General features: G+C 40.2%; 1 protein-coding gene and 1 long non-coding RNA gene across 3 annotated transcripts; one reads left to right on the forward strand and one right to left on the reverse strand.

Annotated features, from left to right (window-relative positions):
* Nucleotides 1-623: 623 nt before the first annotated feature.
* Nucleotides 624-4,966, reverse strand: LOC307012989 (uncharacterized protein). 2 transcript variants are annotated; one of them, XM_079640208.1, is made up of 5 exons: nt 3,244-4,966; nt 2,817-3,079; nt 2,566-2,632; nt 2,323-2,361; nt 624-2,027 (listed from the first exon to the last, which is right to left on the reverse strand). In XM_079640208.1, exons 2-5 carry the CDS (start codon nt 2,893-2,895, stop codon nt 1,613-1,615), a joined length of 600 nt encoding a protein of 199 aa, XP_079496334.1. In that variant the 5' UTR covers nt 2,896-3,079; nt 3,244-4,966; the 3' UTR covers nt 624-1,612. The 2 variants fall into 2 exon arrangements, with proteins under 2 accessions (XP_079496334.1, XP_079496333.1); XM_079640207.1 differs by having other exon boundaries at nt 2,817-4,966.
* A 5,439-nt stretch (nt 4,967-10,405) lies between these two features.
* LOC307047504 lies at nt 10,406-11,658 on the forward strand. Its single transcript, XR_013810452.1, has 2 exons — nt 10,406-10,767; nt 11,356-11,658. It is a non-coding gene; the product is annotated as an uncharacterized lncRNA (long non-coding RNA).
* Nucleotides 11,659-18,006: the final 6,348 nt, after the last annotated feature.

An 18,006-nucleotide genomic window follows, 5' to 3' on the forward strand; every position in this document is an offset into this window, starting at 1 on the left:
TATTTGCTTTAGATTTGATTGATTTGATAACGTTTTGTATGGTGAACCTTGTAAAAGAAAATTATAATATGTATGTTTAAGTGTATTATTATAAATATATATATTAAAAAAAACAGTGTCGGACATGATAAGTATTCACATCTTCCCACTTCTTTTCAGACATCAAATATTTAATTATGCTGTTTGCTCTGGGTTTGTTGTTTATTATTGCTGGGCTTTGTTTTTTGTATTTTTATATGTTCGAGATAACATCTAATCTAAAAGATAAATCTAATACCTTCAGTTGTACTGGTTAACAACGTTTTAAAAATATATATAAATATTAAGTCGGGGCACTTTAATTCCCATTTATATAGTGCATATTTATTTTCCATTCATAAATCTACTTGAGTCTTTTATTGTTTATTGTCTATAGCCAGCAACTATTATGGATTAGCATATAGAAAGAAGGTCAGAACTCCAAATAAGCAGTGTGCAATCTTTGTACAACTTCTAAGGCTAGTTTATTAATAATCAGGAACTTTAAGGCAAAAGTCAAATGATGCAATACCTCACTTGTCCCTGGAGACACACTGTGTGTTCCTCTGGCTCCACAAAGGTTAAAGGTCATGGTCAGCAGCACCTTGGTCTCAGGATCATGGACAGACCATGTATGTCCATGGTCAGACCATGGTCAGACCATGGACATTAACCATGGACATACGTGATCTGTCCGTGATATTGTCCATGGTTGACCATGGTCTGACCATGGACGTTAAATGGCACCATGGATGAATCATGGAAACCCACGGCCAAGTGAAACATGGACAGACCACGGTAATTCATGGACATCAAAGACGTGGTTAGCCGTGGTCTGTCCATGGTATAGTTAACCGTGGTTTTCCGTGATTGATCTGTGGTGCCATTTAATGTCCGTGGTCTGACCATGGACAACCATGGTCTTATCGAGGCTTGCAATAGTATGGCCGTGGATGTCCATGGAGAGACCATGGTCATCCATGGTCTGACCATGGACTTCGATGGTCAGACCATGGACATCCATGGTCAGACCATGGTGCCATTTAACGTCCATGGACAATATTATGGTCAATGGTCAGACCATGGATATCCATGGTCTGACCATGGGTGTTCCACCCCTGAAGTTATAGAAAGCTTACCAATTTGGTCAATTGTTACCAAGGTTGTATATAACAAGACTTACTATAATGTCCACATAATGCTCGAGGGGGGGGAGGGGGGGCTACAGACAGGACAAATTTAACTTGCATCTAAAGTCTACAGATATAAATGTGCTAAGATTGCATTTCAAAATGTTTATTAATATCTTATCATGACACTCTTGTACAAGAAATACTACACAGGATGTTTTTTAACGAATCTCAGAGAACAGACAGTGGTACAAAACTTAATTCACACAATTACATGAAAGGTTTGTCAATCCATGGGAACATTTTACAGTATTTATAACATTTAAGTAGAATCCTTGTCTGCTTTACCACAAACGATACATAACCAGTTCCCATATGACATTGTATGAAGAAATATGTGTGCCAGATATATGTTCACCATAACAACATACATTTTCTTCCCAAATGTACACTTAAGTCAGTTTTCACACTTTTTTTAAGCCTTTTTGCACATGGTGCACTTTCTCCACCATATCCTTGTCTTTCATTTCGGGAAAGCGTCCCCGCATCAAGTCCTTGTATACCAGGAACTTATCTTCCGGAAATCGTGGCTTTGGTGGAGTCATCCGGTTGGGAGCTTTCCCGGACACACTGTGGCTGAGGAGATCGTCTTTGGAGAACAACTGTGTCAGCAGCCGTCGGGCTGCTTTGAAGGTGCTCGTCTCCAAGACGACAGTTGCACGCAGCTCCTCCATGGTGTTGCCATTGTACCGTGGCTCACAAACTGCCACACGCCCCTCGCGGTTCTTTTCCAGTTCGCGAACTCTTCTCTTGAGTTTCCTTATACTCTCCTGTGATTCCGCAAACTGACCTTGCAGCTCGTACAGGTTCTTGGCTAGTCTGAAAAAGAAAGATTGCTTAAAAATATAATGCCGAAGTAAAAACAATACAGACGGAACAAAAATTACATCTACCACAGTCTTCAAATATATAATTTGCTGCCATATCAGACAATGTGTAAACACTATTTTGGAGTCATATAATATTAACCACATTATTTTCCTTCCCAGCAAACAGTATATTATAAAAAGGGAACATCTGTATCTGTTAACAATATAAAAAAATATATATATATAAATATATATAACATATATAATAATATATATAATTAATATATATAATTAAAATAACTTACTGGGCAACATTGATATCCTTTCCAGCTGCAAAGGGAGATCTGTAAAAACAAATACCCAAAAACTAGAACCTAAAAGGTAATGTGTGAAGTTGAAGCAGTATACAAAAAGGTTCACCATGTTCACCTGGTATCAATATTCATTCCATCTTAAAATAATGAATAAACAGATTTTAAACAACATTTTGCTGATTGTCTTCTACACGTCTCTGGCTGCAGTCAATTGGAACTGCGCAAGTAATTTACCTTTTCAATTTATGACTGATATTTCCAAGTCGACTCCAATGAAGTCCAGTGATGTTCAACACTAGACCTTTGAAGGTATGTGTGAAATTTATCAAGTTCAGTCTGCATATTTGTGCATGGTTTTATCAGCAGATAAACTTCCTAATAGATCTTTTCACAATGATAGTGTGCTACATTTTGTTCTCATTTACACACATATACATATACATATACGTATATGTATATGTATATGTATATAATATTAATATTACCTGTGCTTCTTTTTGGTGATCGTTGGAGATGGCGACCCCAGTTCCAGTCTCCTGTGAGCAGAGGGGGAGGCTGTGCCATGCTGTGGAGGTGAGCGACTGCATCTGGGTGCAGCCTTTTGAGGCGACTGGCTGTGGCTGCGTGCTGACGGTGCAGCCTTTCTGGGCGATGACCGGTTGCAGCGAGGTATTGTGTTCCTCTGAGGCGATGGGCTGTGGCTGTATCTAAAACCTAAACCCTCTAAAGATCATATCAACCCTCCCGACTTGAAATGATCAATTTATTAATATGAATCTGAAATAAATGCAACTGGAAAAAAACAGCCGCCATCTTGTGAAATTATCTATTTATTTAAATATTAAAAACTTATTTTTCTTCAAATGGATCATATTTCTGGTCTCTGATATGTTAATAATCAAATGTACTCACCCTCAACGTTGAAAGATCAGTATTTCAATGTGGATGTCAAAGGTTTTTAGCAGAGTCTTCTCTCAGCTGCCGTCCTATGTAAACGCTAGACAGGAAGTGGCTGTTCCGCTACCCGGAAGTGACGCCAAAAACGGCGGAATTAAAGGTAACATGACCATTAGCACTCATAGTGGTTACTCCATGAACTGCAGACAAATTATAATATACCAAATGTCCGTAAAGACAGTGTATTTAAATTAAAAAATATATAAATCCGTTTTTTAGATTTAAAAAAAATATATATTTAATTTTTTAACTCATTCCACCCTAAATGTATTTATCTATATAAGAGTAAGAGTAAAGTTGGAGTGGTATATATTAAAGTAAATAAATAAAGAAGTATTCTAAAGATCAAACCGTGAACATTAAAAAACTTCTGGTACAGGTTACACTTCTATTGTGTTTTTAAAAAATTCTAATATTTAAAGAGTGAATATAAGCGGACATTTAAACGCCATCACTCAGTAGAATTGGTCAGTTGACCTCTTCTACTTTTAGTCTAACCACAAAGTTTCGCGGTCCGACTAAGGTTTTAAGGGTAAATCTATTAAATGATTATGTTATTTTTGAAGTATAAGTAAGGAGGTTCTAAAAGGATTTAATATAAGATATATCTTAATATAAGATATATCTGGCACACTTAATTATATTTGTTCATATTGAAGTAAGGGAACTGGTTCTGTCTTGTTTTTGGTAAAGCAGACAAGGATTCTACTTGGGAGTCCAATATTGTAAAATGTTTCCATGTATTGACAAAATTGTAACCTTTCATGTAATTGTGTGAATTAAGTTTTGTACCACTGTCTGTTCTCTGACATTCTTATTGTATTCATATGAAATTGGCACTGTTGTTTACATTTTCAATGTCAGTCTACCAGGTAAATAGAGCACATGTCCAAAAAAAATTCCTAAATATGTAGTGCGTGCCAAACCCTAATTTTCATGTTGGCAGGGGTATTGCTAATGTCATATTTGCAAACAATTTATTATTTCTGCTGACGAACATGTAGGTCACATATTTAATGTTATTTGATCAGACATTACATTTATCTGTACATTCTGAAATAAATTAAATGTGTCTATTATAAATACTGTATGTTGTGCCTTCATATTTTTCATAAATCCCCAGTTCAGCCCTGTGTAACTCACTACTCCAGGACAAACAAAAAGAGTCAGAACTGAGACAAAAAGATTGGCACCAATATCTTTGATCTGCATTCAACATTGAGACCACAGAAGAACATGATCATTTCATGGTTAGAAATATCAGAATTCTATCCATGTTTTACCATGTTTCATGACCACAGAAAAGCATGAATATTTCATGGATAAAAATATCAGTGATTGTCCATGTTTCACCGTGTTGCATGACCATGGAAAATCATGGATATTTCATGGATGGAAATAATATAGGATTTGTCCATGTTTGTGCATGTTTCATGACCATGGAAAATCATGGTCAATTCATTGCCAGACAAGTGAACATGTTTTTCCATGTTTCATGACCATGGACAATCATGGTCAGTTCACGGCCAGGCGGGTAGTACGTGTTCTGTCCATGTTTCATGACCATGGACAAACCACGGACAAACATACCATGGACACCCACCATGGACAGATCACGGATGTCCATGGATGACCATGGTCATCCATGAGTTTTCCGTGAAACATGGATGACACGAGACCAAGGTAGAGCGGCTTGTAGGGACTCAGTGTGTTGATCAAAGACTCCTCTGCAGGCAGGATGCATGCTGACACAGCTGCTTAGACCCAGTTAAGCTGCTCTTTCTGTAAACACATGGAAATAAGAAAAACACAACCCACGTACTGACACTAATATTCCTGTATGTTTTCTGACTTGTTTTGGTGTGGCCTCTAATGTATTCTTACATAAACACATTTCCGATATTCTTATCTGTATTTGGGTGGAAAGAGGGATTTCATAAACAGCTTTTACTCAGGTTCGGGTTTCTTCATTTGTACATGTATGTAAATTTGGATCGCAATAAAACTACAAAGTATCCATCTTAACATGGATACTTAGTGGGAGGCTGTGGCTCAGTGGAATTGTGCGCTGAATTTACTGCGCTGGACTTTGAATCACGGGGTAGCAAGTTCAAATCCCACTGTAGTCAGCATGTTGTGTCCCTGGGCAAGACACTTCACCCCAAATTGCTCCTGTGGGGATTGCCCACAGTACTGAATCTACATTAGTTGCTTTGTATAAAAGAGTCTAACAAGTGACATGAAATGTAATGTAATTAACAAACATTTCTTAAACAACATGGACTATGGACACAAATGATCAAAGTTCTTCAGGCTCCAATAAACACTACTTTCCATTTTAAAGATGGATAAATATGTGTACAACACAGGGAAACATTTACAACGTTATTATCTCCGCCAAAAGTAAGCGTGTGTATCTGTTGGTCGGCCTTCGTAGAAAAACGTGCATACTACTTCACAGTGTGTCTTCAGTTTGGTAACGATTGGGTCGCCTAAATGTATCTTATTCAGCATTGGGTTGTACTTGTCATTGGTTGCAAAATAACTCAATAGTAGGGTTGGGAACCGAAACTCGAAAATAAGAAAATGCCGGGTACTGGGTACCCATACAAAATACACAATTTCGGTTCTGCTTAACGGTTCCTAAACGCGGTAGACCCTGTATTCCACCGGGTCCGTCTGCGCTGCGGTGACCCGGTTGAATACAGCGGCGGAATGGCCATCTGTGTGTTCTGGAGAATCACAGGGCTCGGTTCGCTGACGTCCGGCACCGCCCTTAATTTATTTTGAACGGCATCATGTAAGTTGCGCTGACAGGCGACAGAGGTCCACAGTTGCCCCGCAGCGGGGCTCCCCCCGCCCTCCCGTAGACAGTTCACAAGCTCAGTCTCTTCATAACACCAAAGATGTATGGTAAATGCTCTAAAGTGAGGCTCCACTACACTAAAAAAGAAAAGACAAGGCACAGTGTAATGCCTGTTAATAGCTTGCCAAAGGCATAACTCAGTTAAAATAAAGCGCATTGTGCAATACATTTGTATTGCATGTATATTTTTTATTTGTAAACATTTCAGTTAAAGCTTAAATGAATAAAGATGTTTTTGTTTGTTTGTTATCTAAACGTTTGATCTCTTTCTTTTACAATTTTAGAATCGAAACGGGGAATCGATAAGAACCGGAATCGATAAGCGGAATCAGAATCGGAATCGATACATTTCAAACGATACCCATCCCTACTCAATAGCAATGGCCTATATGCTTCTACAGTAGGTGACTTCATGGTGACTACATCCAGTTTTCCAGCTAGTCAAATTTGTTTCTATGGGTACCTTCTGTGCTAGCTTGCAACACTTAATATAGCTGTTAAGTGATTATTTGTGTGTAAAAAGTCAGCAGTGAATATAATTTGAACTTTGAGCGCAACAATCGGCGTCAATTTCGAGCAGCGTGCGACGCCGAGGGCTTCAGGTCGGGTGGCATCGCTCTCTGATTACAGTACCCATCAGTTGCAGGCCAAATTTTGGACTGTGTCGTGGCTAAGAAACTGACATCCAAAGAAAAGTTTGGTCTCAATCCAACCAGAGCTATCTGCCAACGTATTTAATATATGTTATGACCAGTGTTGGGACTAACACGTTACAAAGTAAACTACTACTTTTTTGCGGTAACTAATATCGTTACTAGTTACCTATTCCCATTAAGTAACGCCGTTATAGTTACTGTGATTTAAATGGGTGCGTTACTGCGTTACATTATGTTATGGAACTGAACCGAATCTCACTGCAGATGTAATTTACAGGCGAATACAGTGATGTCCTCTCACATCACCATGGAAAAGTGAAAGTAACCAGAGAGGAGTGATGATTGGTTAACACGGGGTAACATTTCAGGGTAAGCCAATCAGAGACAGAGTTGTGCGGGTCTTGCCTTACGGGGAAAATACACACACACGAACACTTGCTAATGCTAACACAAACACACGGCAACGCTCACCACCAGCATACACACACACAATGGCAGATGCAAGTATCAGCGAGAGCAGCAGCGCATTTGCAACTTGGAAATATAACCACTATTTTCAATTTGTGGGGATAAAGGACGCAAAACATATTACGGTAAAATGTAAACTGTGTGCAGGACAGAAAGCATTATCCACATCGAATAACAGCAATACCAATCTCCCTAAACACCAAACTAATGTACATGTGGGGAGTTGTCTTTTCTCTTACTGTGCCACAGAACAACACAAAAACTTGTATTTTTATTGTTATTATTTTTAAAGTAAAGTAACTTGTTACTAGTTACTTTTATAATTTAGTAACTAACAAAGTAACTAGTTACTTTTGAGAGCAGTAACTATAAATATTACTAGTTACTTTTTAAAAGTAACTTGCCCAACACTGGCTATGACCAACTGAAGATCTGTACACTAAGGGTGCGTTCACACCTGCCTTGTATAGTCCAGTTGAATCGAACCCTGGTGCGTTTAGCCACTTGGTGTGGTTAATTTGGGTCGGTGTGAACACAGTCCGAGACCTCTTAAGTGAACTGAACAACCGGACTCTGGTCCGCTAAAATAGGTGGTCACGGAGCGCCAGTACAAGCGCTAGCCAATCAAACCGTGTGCTTGTGTGTCCGGGGCGGGAGATTAATGTGATTGGTTGTTGGTCGCGTGCCAGACATGCCCACCGGCAAGCTTCAACGCGATGGAATCGTGTGGACGTACCATTACACTCGTTTTGAGGGCTGGGATATGACATATTTTGTGTTTCCTTTCCCTTCATTGTCCTCCTGCCTATGTTGGGATGTCGGAGGTGGATCAGATATCACTGCCTTGGGTATCCGCCAGTGCCTTCCTTCCTCCAGGGGCTTCTGGGAAATGATGGACGGAGGGATGCACGGCAAGGGACGACAGGTGTTCATCTTCCAAAAAACACACCAATCATATGCTTACATCTCCAGCCCCTTCACAATCTATCCGTCTGTAATTCAATACTGGTTCCTGCAACTCATTAGTAAATCTGGATCCAAATACTCTGCTATCATTCCCTCTGTTGTTTTACAATGAAAGTGTGTTACCACAGCAGGGATAAGTTCTGGCATTAGTTGACCAGTTACTTTAATCGTGTGGCACAGTGTTTTTGGCTTGGAAGTCCGGCACACAAACCCAACCTTGTCTTCTGTTATAATGAGGCTTTTTAGAGACCAAACTTTGACGGACTCTGCGGGAAATCTGGCAAACTCTTTTCATCTGATATGCTCTCAACTGAAACGTTGTGACTTCCCCATATCGATAATATTACTGTTGACTGGCAGGACTGATGTTATTTATTTTGGTGTCGGTATGATGATGTCATATCATCAATTCAAGGCACAACTTCACTTACTTCAAGGTTCATGAAGGAAAAGGAAACGTTTTCTGAGGTAAAACTCAAGCTTTAGAGATGTTCTTTATTGTTAGGGTCTATCAAGAAAGCTGTTCTGTATACATGATTGTCCCTAATAAATATAAAATCAAAGTACATTTGAATGGGTTAGTTGTCAGAAAATAAACTTGACATTTTACCAAAATTACCAAAAAGTCATACATTTACAATAGATGTAGTAATTCTCTAATTTTGCATGGTTGTTTTTTGTTACAGTATATACAGTTATACTTTCAAAATGCCCAAAACACCATTTAACATGCACATGAAAGATGTACTACATAATTTCATTTCAATGCTCATTTCTTGTGATATCCTGTCAGCTGTCTTTCACCCTAGCAAGACAAATTCATGATAAAAGAAATATGTCAGATTCTCCTGACAGCTTTGATTGACAGGAACATCAGTAAGTCTGTGTTTGAAGATCACACCCGATGAGGTACCACAGTGAAATGTCTGAAGACTTCTTTAGAAACATGATAGAAGATGATGAACTCCTCTCATGCTCGACACAAGGTCAAACTCTGTTAAACACAGAATTGACAACACCTGCTGCTTCACAAAGTGCCTGAAAAGATGCTTTTCTCTAAACTGTCATATTGCATGAAGTGCACAAATGATTGCATGACATGCTGACATTGAGTGACACACGCGTTATGTTTGCTAAACTGCGACCGCTTGGTTTTTACTGAAAGTGTGTTTCTACAAAATGCAGATGTTAAAGGGCAGTCTCAAACCCCACGTCTCGGTCTCACTCAGCTTATTTTTAAACACGGAGATCACATCAGCTAGCAACACGTATCATTTCTCTGTAATTAATCTTAAGTCCTAGTGGTTACTTTAAAAAAGTGCGTTGGGAAAAGTACAATGTGAAGTGTTGTGATGGCTGTCATCGCTCAGCGGGCGTATGCGACAGCTCAAAGCGAGAAAAAAGTAAAACAGAGCTGCGTTTGATGGATAATTTAATACTAAGTTCTGTGCTAACTTTTGAAAACACAACATTTTAGACTACCTAAAAAAAACTTAGGTGTCAAACTGGACTTTTAAGGACAAATAGCAGCATTCTCTCTACTCCCTTTCTTTCATTTTTTTCCTCCACAGTTTTATTTGAGCTAATTTAATTTCTTTCTCAAGGGTGGGAAAACTAGCTGCCTCTTCAAACTTTCAGAGTATGTAATTTGGTGTAAAACAGTAGCACTTTAGGCATTCTCCACCAGTGAAATTAAATGGGACCCTGCGGGGTTGTGTTGTAGGGTATTAAGTAATGTTTATTGATGTTTATTCTCTGAGGGAGCTGCGTGAAAAAAAAATCACTCTTCAGCTTTGATTAATTTCCCCCCTTGCTCCACGTAAACGATGGAGCTGAAGCAAAATCGCTCTTTAGCCATGACTAAGAGAGACTACAAGTGGAGCATCTCTCTTTAAAACCCCCTCATGCTGTTTTATGTAAAAAATGGACTGTGACTCTGATGTTTTTTTTTTATTTCATTGAAAAATGATGGCTGGAAGCCTGCAGCACAATTCATCACCTATGAATATGAACAGCTGGTGTGTCTTCCTTCGCTCATGGTGGATGGAGATGGCATAAAACAAGGCAGAGGCCGCAATTGCATCTTGTTTTTGTTGTTAGAATGGAGGGCATGGATCAAACGTAATAATGTTAATTTTATACATTTTGGTAGCATGTTACACTAGACTCAGTAAATATCAGCATTAGACCCAAATGCAAGCACATATATTAGAAAATATGTGTTTTATAGATCCACAATTGGGAAATGATTTTTGTTATAGCAGCAGCATCACATTGCACATGAATGAAAAAAAGTCATATCAAAGGGGTCTCTTTTTCAGGTTTCATAATTGTATTTTGTGTCTCTACTCTACTGTGACATATATATACATGCTTTAATGTTCAAAAAACTCTTTATTTTTCTCATACTGCCTCTGCTGCAGGACCTCTTTTCACCCTCTGTCTGAATCCGGAGCCCAGTCTGCTCTGATTGGTTAGCTGGCCGGCTCTGTTGAAATTGCTCGACTGCTAAGAGATATCAAGGTAAAAGGTGTTGGAGCGCTAGCCAATATTAGTGCATGTGTTACATAGTGATGTCACTATGTTACGGAAGTAAACTGAGGATTCCAATGAAGGATTTTCAGGCAGGGGGGGGGTGGGTTCCTTTAAGTAAATAAACATATCCGCTCGTGAAATAAATATCTCTATGAAGTATCCATGGAATACACAATATAAAACATAAAGCGAAAGTTAAAATTCACATTTCAACATTTTCATTGTTGTCACATATTGTGCAATGTGCTCTTATGTTTCATTTTTGTTTTCTATTGTAAAATGGGGCAACTGTCAAAATGTCCCCCATGGATAAATTAAGTATCGTGATTCTGATTCTTGATCTGATTATAGCCCAACCTACTGCACTTTATACAAGTGTGCAAAGAAGTGGCAGTGTTAACATTAGTCTCTAAATTTGCATATTATTTTGATTTCAGAGTCAAAATGCATCGTCTCTGCTTTTACCCTATCCCTTCAGGTCTCTAAAATATATCTAAAGTGGAGCTTCTGTTTGCTTCCTCTTTGAATCACCTTTTTCCTAACTGTTCCTGTGTGTTTCTGCTTGACTGGCTGCAGGACTGACACCTCTCCCCAGATCCGAGCATGTTCAGTCGCCGTCCTGTTGCCCCCTGTGCCAGCCTGTCATCCAGCCCAGCCCATCACTCTCACAGCGCACAACAAGTCCCCACCTGTCAGATAAACACACTTACTCACACACACACACACACACACACACACACACACACACACACACATACACACACACACACACACACACACACACACACACACTCTCACACTCACACACACACTCACACACACACACACACACACACACACACACACACACACACACACACACACACACACACACACACACACACACAAAAAGTCACTTTTTTTCTTAACTCAAGATAAAGAAAATGAAATGAGGAAATAGGGACGGCAAAACCTGAGTCTGAAGGGGCAACCGTTCAAATCCTGGAAAGGATCAAATACAAAGTGTGGCCTGTAGTTTTAGAGGCATCAGTTTGCCTCTTGGGCATTGCCCTGAGGCAGGGAACTGGACCACCACACTAGTCCCAGTTGTATACCAGCTGCTCCCATTAATAGGATCGGTTGAAAGCAAATACAACATTTCGCTATGTATACAATGTATGTGTGTAAATCCATTCGAAGCTTCCATTTCCGTAAAAAAAAACAATGACTGTGTTGCTATGGCAACTTTGCACTGAACCCATATATCCCTTTTTTATTCTCTTTAAGACAAATATGCGTTCTGATAAACCTTTGAACTCCACAATGCACAGTTGAGGGCCACTTGTGAGATATATATTCTGTCATCTCGCCACCTTTTATAGACTCTGCACTTTGTGTTGCTCCTCATTTTCTATTTGTGGTAATAGGTCCTGTTTGATGTAAGCTATAAGCGATGAGAGGTGGTGCTTTACAGTAAGTTTAGAGCAGCTGAGAGGCGACGTTAGGCACGACGAGAGGCACAGCTAAAGCCCCGAGCTGTTCTAAAATCACTGTCAAGCACCATGTTGAGTGGCTTATTGCTTTTATAAAACATTATTATAATGTTATTCTTCAGTGGTCCATGAGAAGTTGAGCCTAATTCATTAGTATGAACTTTATTGGACTCTTATTAAAAATCAGATGTGTACTTCTTCAGTGCTGTGCAACTCCAATGTGACTTACAGTATGTGATGCAGATTGATAACATATTAACTCTAACTCAATTATTTTTCTTTTTGTATCGATTGAATGCCCAATATCAATCAACGTCTATACGAATACCTTAATAAAAAAACATATGCAGTTTTTGATTTTAGATTTGTACTGTGCCTTTTGAGTGAAGAGTTGAATGTGTTTTTTAAGGGGCCCTATTATGATCATTTTTGGGTTAATATTCATATTTTGTTCCTGTATTGTGACATGTTTACATGCTTTATTTCTCTCCTACTGACTGTGCTGCATCACCTCTTTTCCCCCTATGTCTGAAACCAGAGCCCTGTCTGCTCCGATTGGTCAGTTTAGAGATGCCCCTCCCCTTAGCCTATCAGTACAATGTACTTACCAATAGAAGAGGGAGAATAACGTAGTGATGTCAATATGTTATAGAAATAAACAAATGAGTCTAATTGAGGCGTTTCGGGCATGGGGGGGAGTGTTATGGAGATAAACTGTGAACTTTTGGGATTTTTGAATGAATGTTGAATAATTTGCATTTATTATTTAAAAGAAAAAGAAAGAAAATAACTGGTATGCTCCATAGACTGTATGGTATGCTCTGGCTGCTTAGGGTTGTAACCCTGCAGCAGATGCTAAGAAACACCCAAAACACACACACACACACACACACACACACACACACACACACACACACACACACACACACACACACACACACACACACACACACACACACACACACACACACACACACACACACACACACACACACACACACACACCGGAAGGCCTAACAATAAGAGGCAGCTGTGGCTGTGAGAGGCCAAATCCGCTAATGCCACCGTATAGTATTCATTACGGAGCCTCGTCGATTTATTTTCTTTGTACTTTTTTGAGCTCAACAATCCAAGTTGACATTTTCACTTGAAATTTTTTGCATTTTGTCAAATTCCATCTTTAACAAAAAAACTGTAGAAATTGATTTTTTTTTTATTTTTTTTTACCAACGTCTGAACTTAACTAGGGTTATTACATCAAAAATAAAAATCTAATGAATATAAGCAGTAAAACAATTGTTGCAAACGAGGACTAACCAAAGACAATACAAACACTTTGAGTGTTTAAGCAATAATATTTCCAAACAATTCAGGTATTTAAATATTAGCACCAAACACCAGATTTTTACAACCATGTATTTTTTATTTATATGTAGTTTCTATACCTACTGTAAAACCATTAAAAGTGGGGTAGGTAATTTTGGAGAAACCAGCTAGAATTTGAAAATACACAGCCGGAAAAAATCTGTCACTTCCTTACAGAGCCCCTCCTCCAACACACAGGAACGCGCACATGACCAATGAGGGCACGAGATAAGTTTGTGCACAGATGGAAGGCTGACAGGCAGGTAGGCCATCCAGTTACTTTAGACGGGCTGGCTAAAATGATTGGTCATGCTTTTTACAGTACTACTGCTTCCACAGATGAAATTTTTTTATGGATTTTTTGTCAAAGCACTTAAGATATTCATTGCTATTGGGATGTTAAGAGCATTCCATGGAATGTAACAAAAAGTGTATCTCGAGCCGGTTTCTCAAACTTACCTACCCCACCTTTAACCTTTCTGTTCTGACTGAATTTAAATAAATAAAAGCCAACAAAACTGAAAACTAATACCGATAATCACAAATGAAATTGAAAAGTCTAAATAAATGTAAAGATTCAAACCTCTTTCTTAAAAGCCCCCCACCCATTTTTTTCTCCAGAAAAACATCAAAGTGCATAAAGTTTTCTTCCCCTTAAGACCCTGTCCTTGCAGAACCTACATCAACTTGATAAGAAAAGTCTACTGCATCACACAGTGAAGCAAACAACGAAATGAGTAGTAACTTCAGCAGCAGTCAGACACCACACAAACAACACAACAAGTCAAACTGCAGCACATCACATTTAAAAGAGAATTCCAGTCCCAAACTTTATTCATTTAGTACAGGAAGAGAAAAGTGCTAGTTGAAGCATTATTTGTAGCAGGAGAGAGTTGCATCAGTCCTTTCAGTTGTGACTGAAGTCAATAAGAGCCATGTTGCCTCATGCTGTCCCATCCCCCCCTTCCCCCTCAGTGCACTGCATTGTGGGATATCCTGTTGGTTCTTCTCCCTCTGCTGCTTGTCTGTTGGATGTCTGAGCGTCAGCCCTGTCCATGTTATGTTCTGCTCTTTTTCTCTCTGGCCCCTACAAAGAATGACGGGGCTTTGAAAGGCTTGGCTGTCACGATCCTTCAATAGCAGCCGGCTAATTGCTGACCCTAACAGGCCCAATTAGCTCTTACAAGCTTGGCGCAGGGGCCCATGGGAGCCGTCTGTGCAGACATGGGGACGAGACGTGGCCACCGCCGCAGCGTCTGAAGCACAAAGAGCAGCCACACGGCAGCAGCAGCAGCTTCTCTCGGCTTTATTACCCGCCTCTCTCTCCATCTTTCTCCATCTCGTTCCATCTTTCACCCATCCTTTAGTCTCCGTCCGCCAAGCCCGGGCCCTTTGCTGCGGCCCCTCAGAGCTCTCCTTGGAGAGATCTCTTGAAGTGCAGGGAATCAGAAGCAGAAGAGCGCTCTGGGAAAGCTGGCCGAGCGAGAAAAAAGCCAAAGACGGTATCACGACAGCAACAAGCGTGTAATCAGCCCCTTCGTTTTTTAAAAGTGGCTTCTCAAAGAGCAGAGGGCTAATGTGCACAACTTAGACTGATCCTTTCGATAAAGCCCCACATTTAGCAACTGGCAAGGCTTTTCCCTTCTGAGTGTGAAATGTGATAAAGACATACATCTCTCCACTGATAAGGAAAATGCGGGGAGGAGCTGGATTGCTCAGCGCACAAAAGAGCTCTGTCAAGACATTGGGAGTTTGGTGATTTTACAAGCCATAATTCTTCCGCTAAAAAAGAAGAATGGGAAAAAAAACTGATGAGAGGGAGATGATTAACGCAGGCCGGACTGCTCGTCCCTCATCTATTCTGTTATCTTCATTATTTGGAAGGCATTAAAAGAGGCCAGGGATGGCAGCTTGGGGAGAGGGGCTCAGGAGGTGGGGGAAGTTCTATGTGCCGGGATACTAATTACAGTGTCCACTAATAGCGCCTCAAGTAAACCAGGCCAATGCATCTTGCTTGATGAGAACATGCATCAACCAGCTTAATTGAGAGTAAAATTAGGCAGGCGTGCCACAGGACCTATTAATCAACATTGATGAATGAAAGTGTAATTAGATGTGGAAATACAAAAAAAAAAGGGAGAGGAAAAGCAATCGGTTAACTTAAAGTTAAGGCTAACTAAAACGTTGCAATATTGTGCACATTATCTTTCAAACTTTTTTTTATTTTCTGGGGAAATGTATTGGTAAGAGTGTTTGCTGAGCCATCGTTTTGATTACGTAGATATCGTATTGCTGCACCTGCAATACAGTATGCACCTGCTGCACAATACCAGCCTAATTAGAGTGTATTCACCTCCATCAGCTACATTGCGTCTGCATTCATCTCCTCTATGATCATTGCTAATAAGGTCCACTTCCTCTTTACACTACCACTGGTACTCCACTGCATTAAGCAGGTGTTACACCTGAAATTGCCGAACTTTCCATACAAATAACTCATTCGTCTGTGGCAGGCCACTCTAGGCAAACAACCATCACGGTTTCTAACGTGATCATGTCAACACTTTCAAGGGTTATTTAATGTCATGAGACTCGGGATCGGCGCGTGATGTGCCGTGACATATTCAGCCTTAATCTGTGTTTATTGTTCGTCATATTTATCTTGCGTTGCAGCGTTTTCGCTCCCTGACATTGACATTCATTGCTGGTCCTGCGCAGCCCCATGAGCTATGTGAATAAACACAGCAAACACAACACCCTTGAAACGCCATAATCCCTTTTGTTTTGGTGGAGGCTCTTTTTTCGCTGTGTATGCAAGTGGGAAAGCCTCTCTGGCTCTCCACACACACACACACACACACACACACACACACACACACACACACACACGCACACACACACACACACACACACACACACACACACACACACACACACACATGGATATACACAAACAAACTCACAGGCAGAAATCAACACACACTCGCACATACCTACACACATTCCTCTCCGCTCACTTTCCCTTTCAAAAGCTCTTATCTATTTATAGACTTTGATATGTAAACCTATGAAATCTTACCTCAGGCGAGACAATCAGGCCTGTTCTTCTTCAATCCGCCGGAATGAAAAGACAGAAAGGGGAACAAAAAAACTGATGAGAAAAGCGAAACACAAAAGAGACACAATGTAAGAAGAGAGACTGCAGAGGCCTGGTTTTACTATAGGCTTGATAATTACAGCCAAAGACGAGGCAGATTAGGACAACGCTTTTCCGCCAAAATGCTTCCTGAAGAGGGAGACTGACAGAGAAAGCAATGTGTTTTATTTTTTAACCAAACGCTCACATTGCCTCCCATCACTTTACATTAAACGAGTGGGATGGCGCTGCACTGCTGGTGGAGGAGGAAAAGGGATGGTACACCCGATACCCAAGACGTGCTGTAACGAAGTGGACATTTGGTTTAAATAAATGCGGCAGATTCACCAAATTTGGTGAGCAGCATGTCTAACCCAGCATAGCAGCGTGGGGCACGAGAGGTCAGCTCCATTTTCTTCCTGTGCCCACTGACATCATCCAGAATGGCCTGGCTGAAATTAGCCTAACCCCCGGAATGACATATCTCTCCAGATAAGCAGCGCGGCGAGACGAGCTGCTGAACGTGAAATCCAAATCAACACATTGTTTTTGCGATGTCAGAAGCAGCCAGGGAATGACCATCACTCTCTGGCTCGGGGATATTTGTTGTCAAAACGGTAGCCGGGCAAACTGTTTGAAATAATCTAATCCAGTGAATCTTGACTCGTTAGGGTCATTATGCAGGCTTGACCTCGTTCTGTAGGGACGGATCTCGGCACAGCAAAGAGGAAGCGCAGGCGGACAGGGGCTGTCTGCAGAAACACGTGGAACTTCCTCTGTCAAAAAGCGTGACGCATGTTGGCTTCAGAGACGGGTGGCTGCCTGGTGGAAGTAGCACGACACCCGTTGACTTTAGAGCCCTTTAAGCCCTCCGGCACCAAACAAGACAACACTAATACAGTCAGTTTTAGTAAGGGAAAACACACGTTGGAGGGTTTAAGGACACTGCTCTGTGGAAACAGGGGCAGTGCATTATAACACATGTTGTTGACCAATTATAGATAACACATAGATTTACATATAGACACTCTATGAAGTATGTTTATTGATCTGCACCTATGCTTGCATGATCTCCTATGATTACTGTTTTGCGCTGCATATTTACAAGGCCTTAAAATACGGAAATTGTAGTTGTGGAAATGAATAACAATAGGTACACATGACAGAAAAAAGAATGTCAGTTTTAAATGATGTGATTATTTAAACTTTTACTCAACTACATTTCTTCTGCGTTATTTTGTTAAACAAATATAT

The sequence above is a fragment of the Notothenia rossii genome (assembly GCF_949606895.1).
Source record: "Notothenia rossii genome assembly, chromosome: 7".
In the NCBI taxonomy this organism is placed as follows: domain Eukaryota; kingdom Metazoa; phylum Chordata; class Actinopteri; order Perciformes; family Nototheniidae; genus Notothenia; species Notothenia rossii.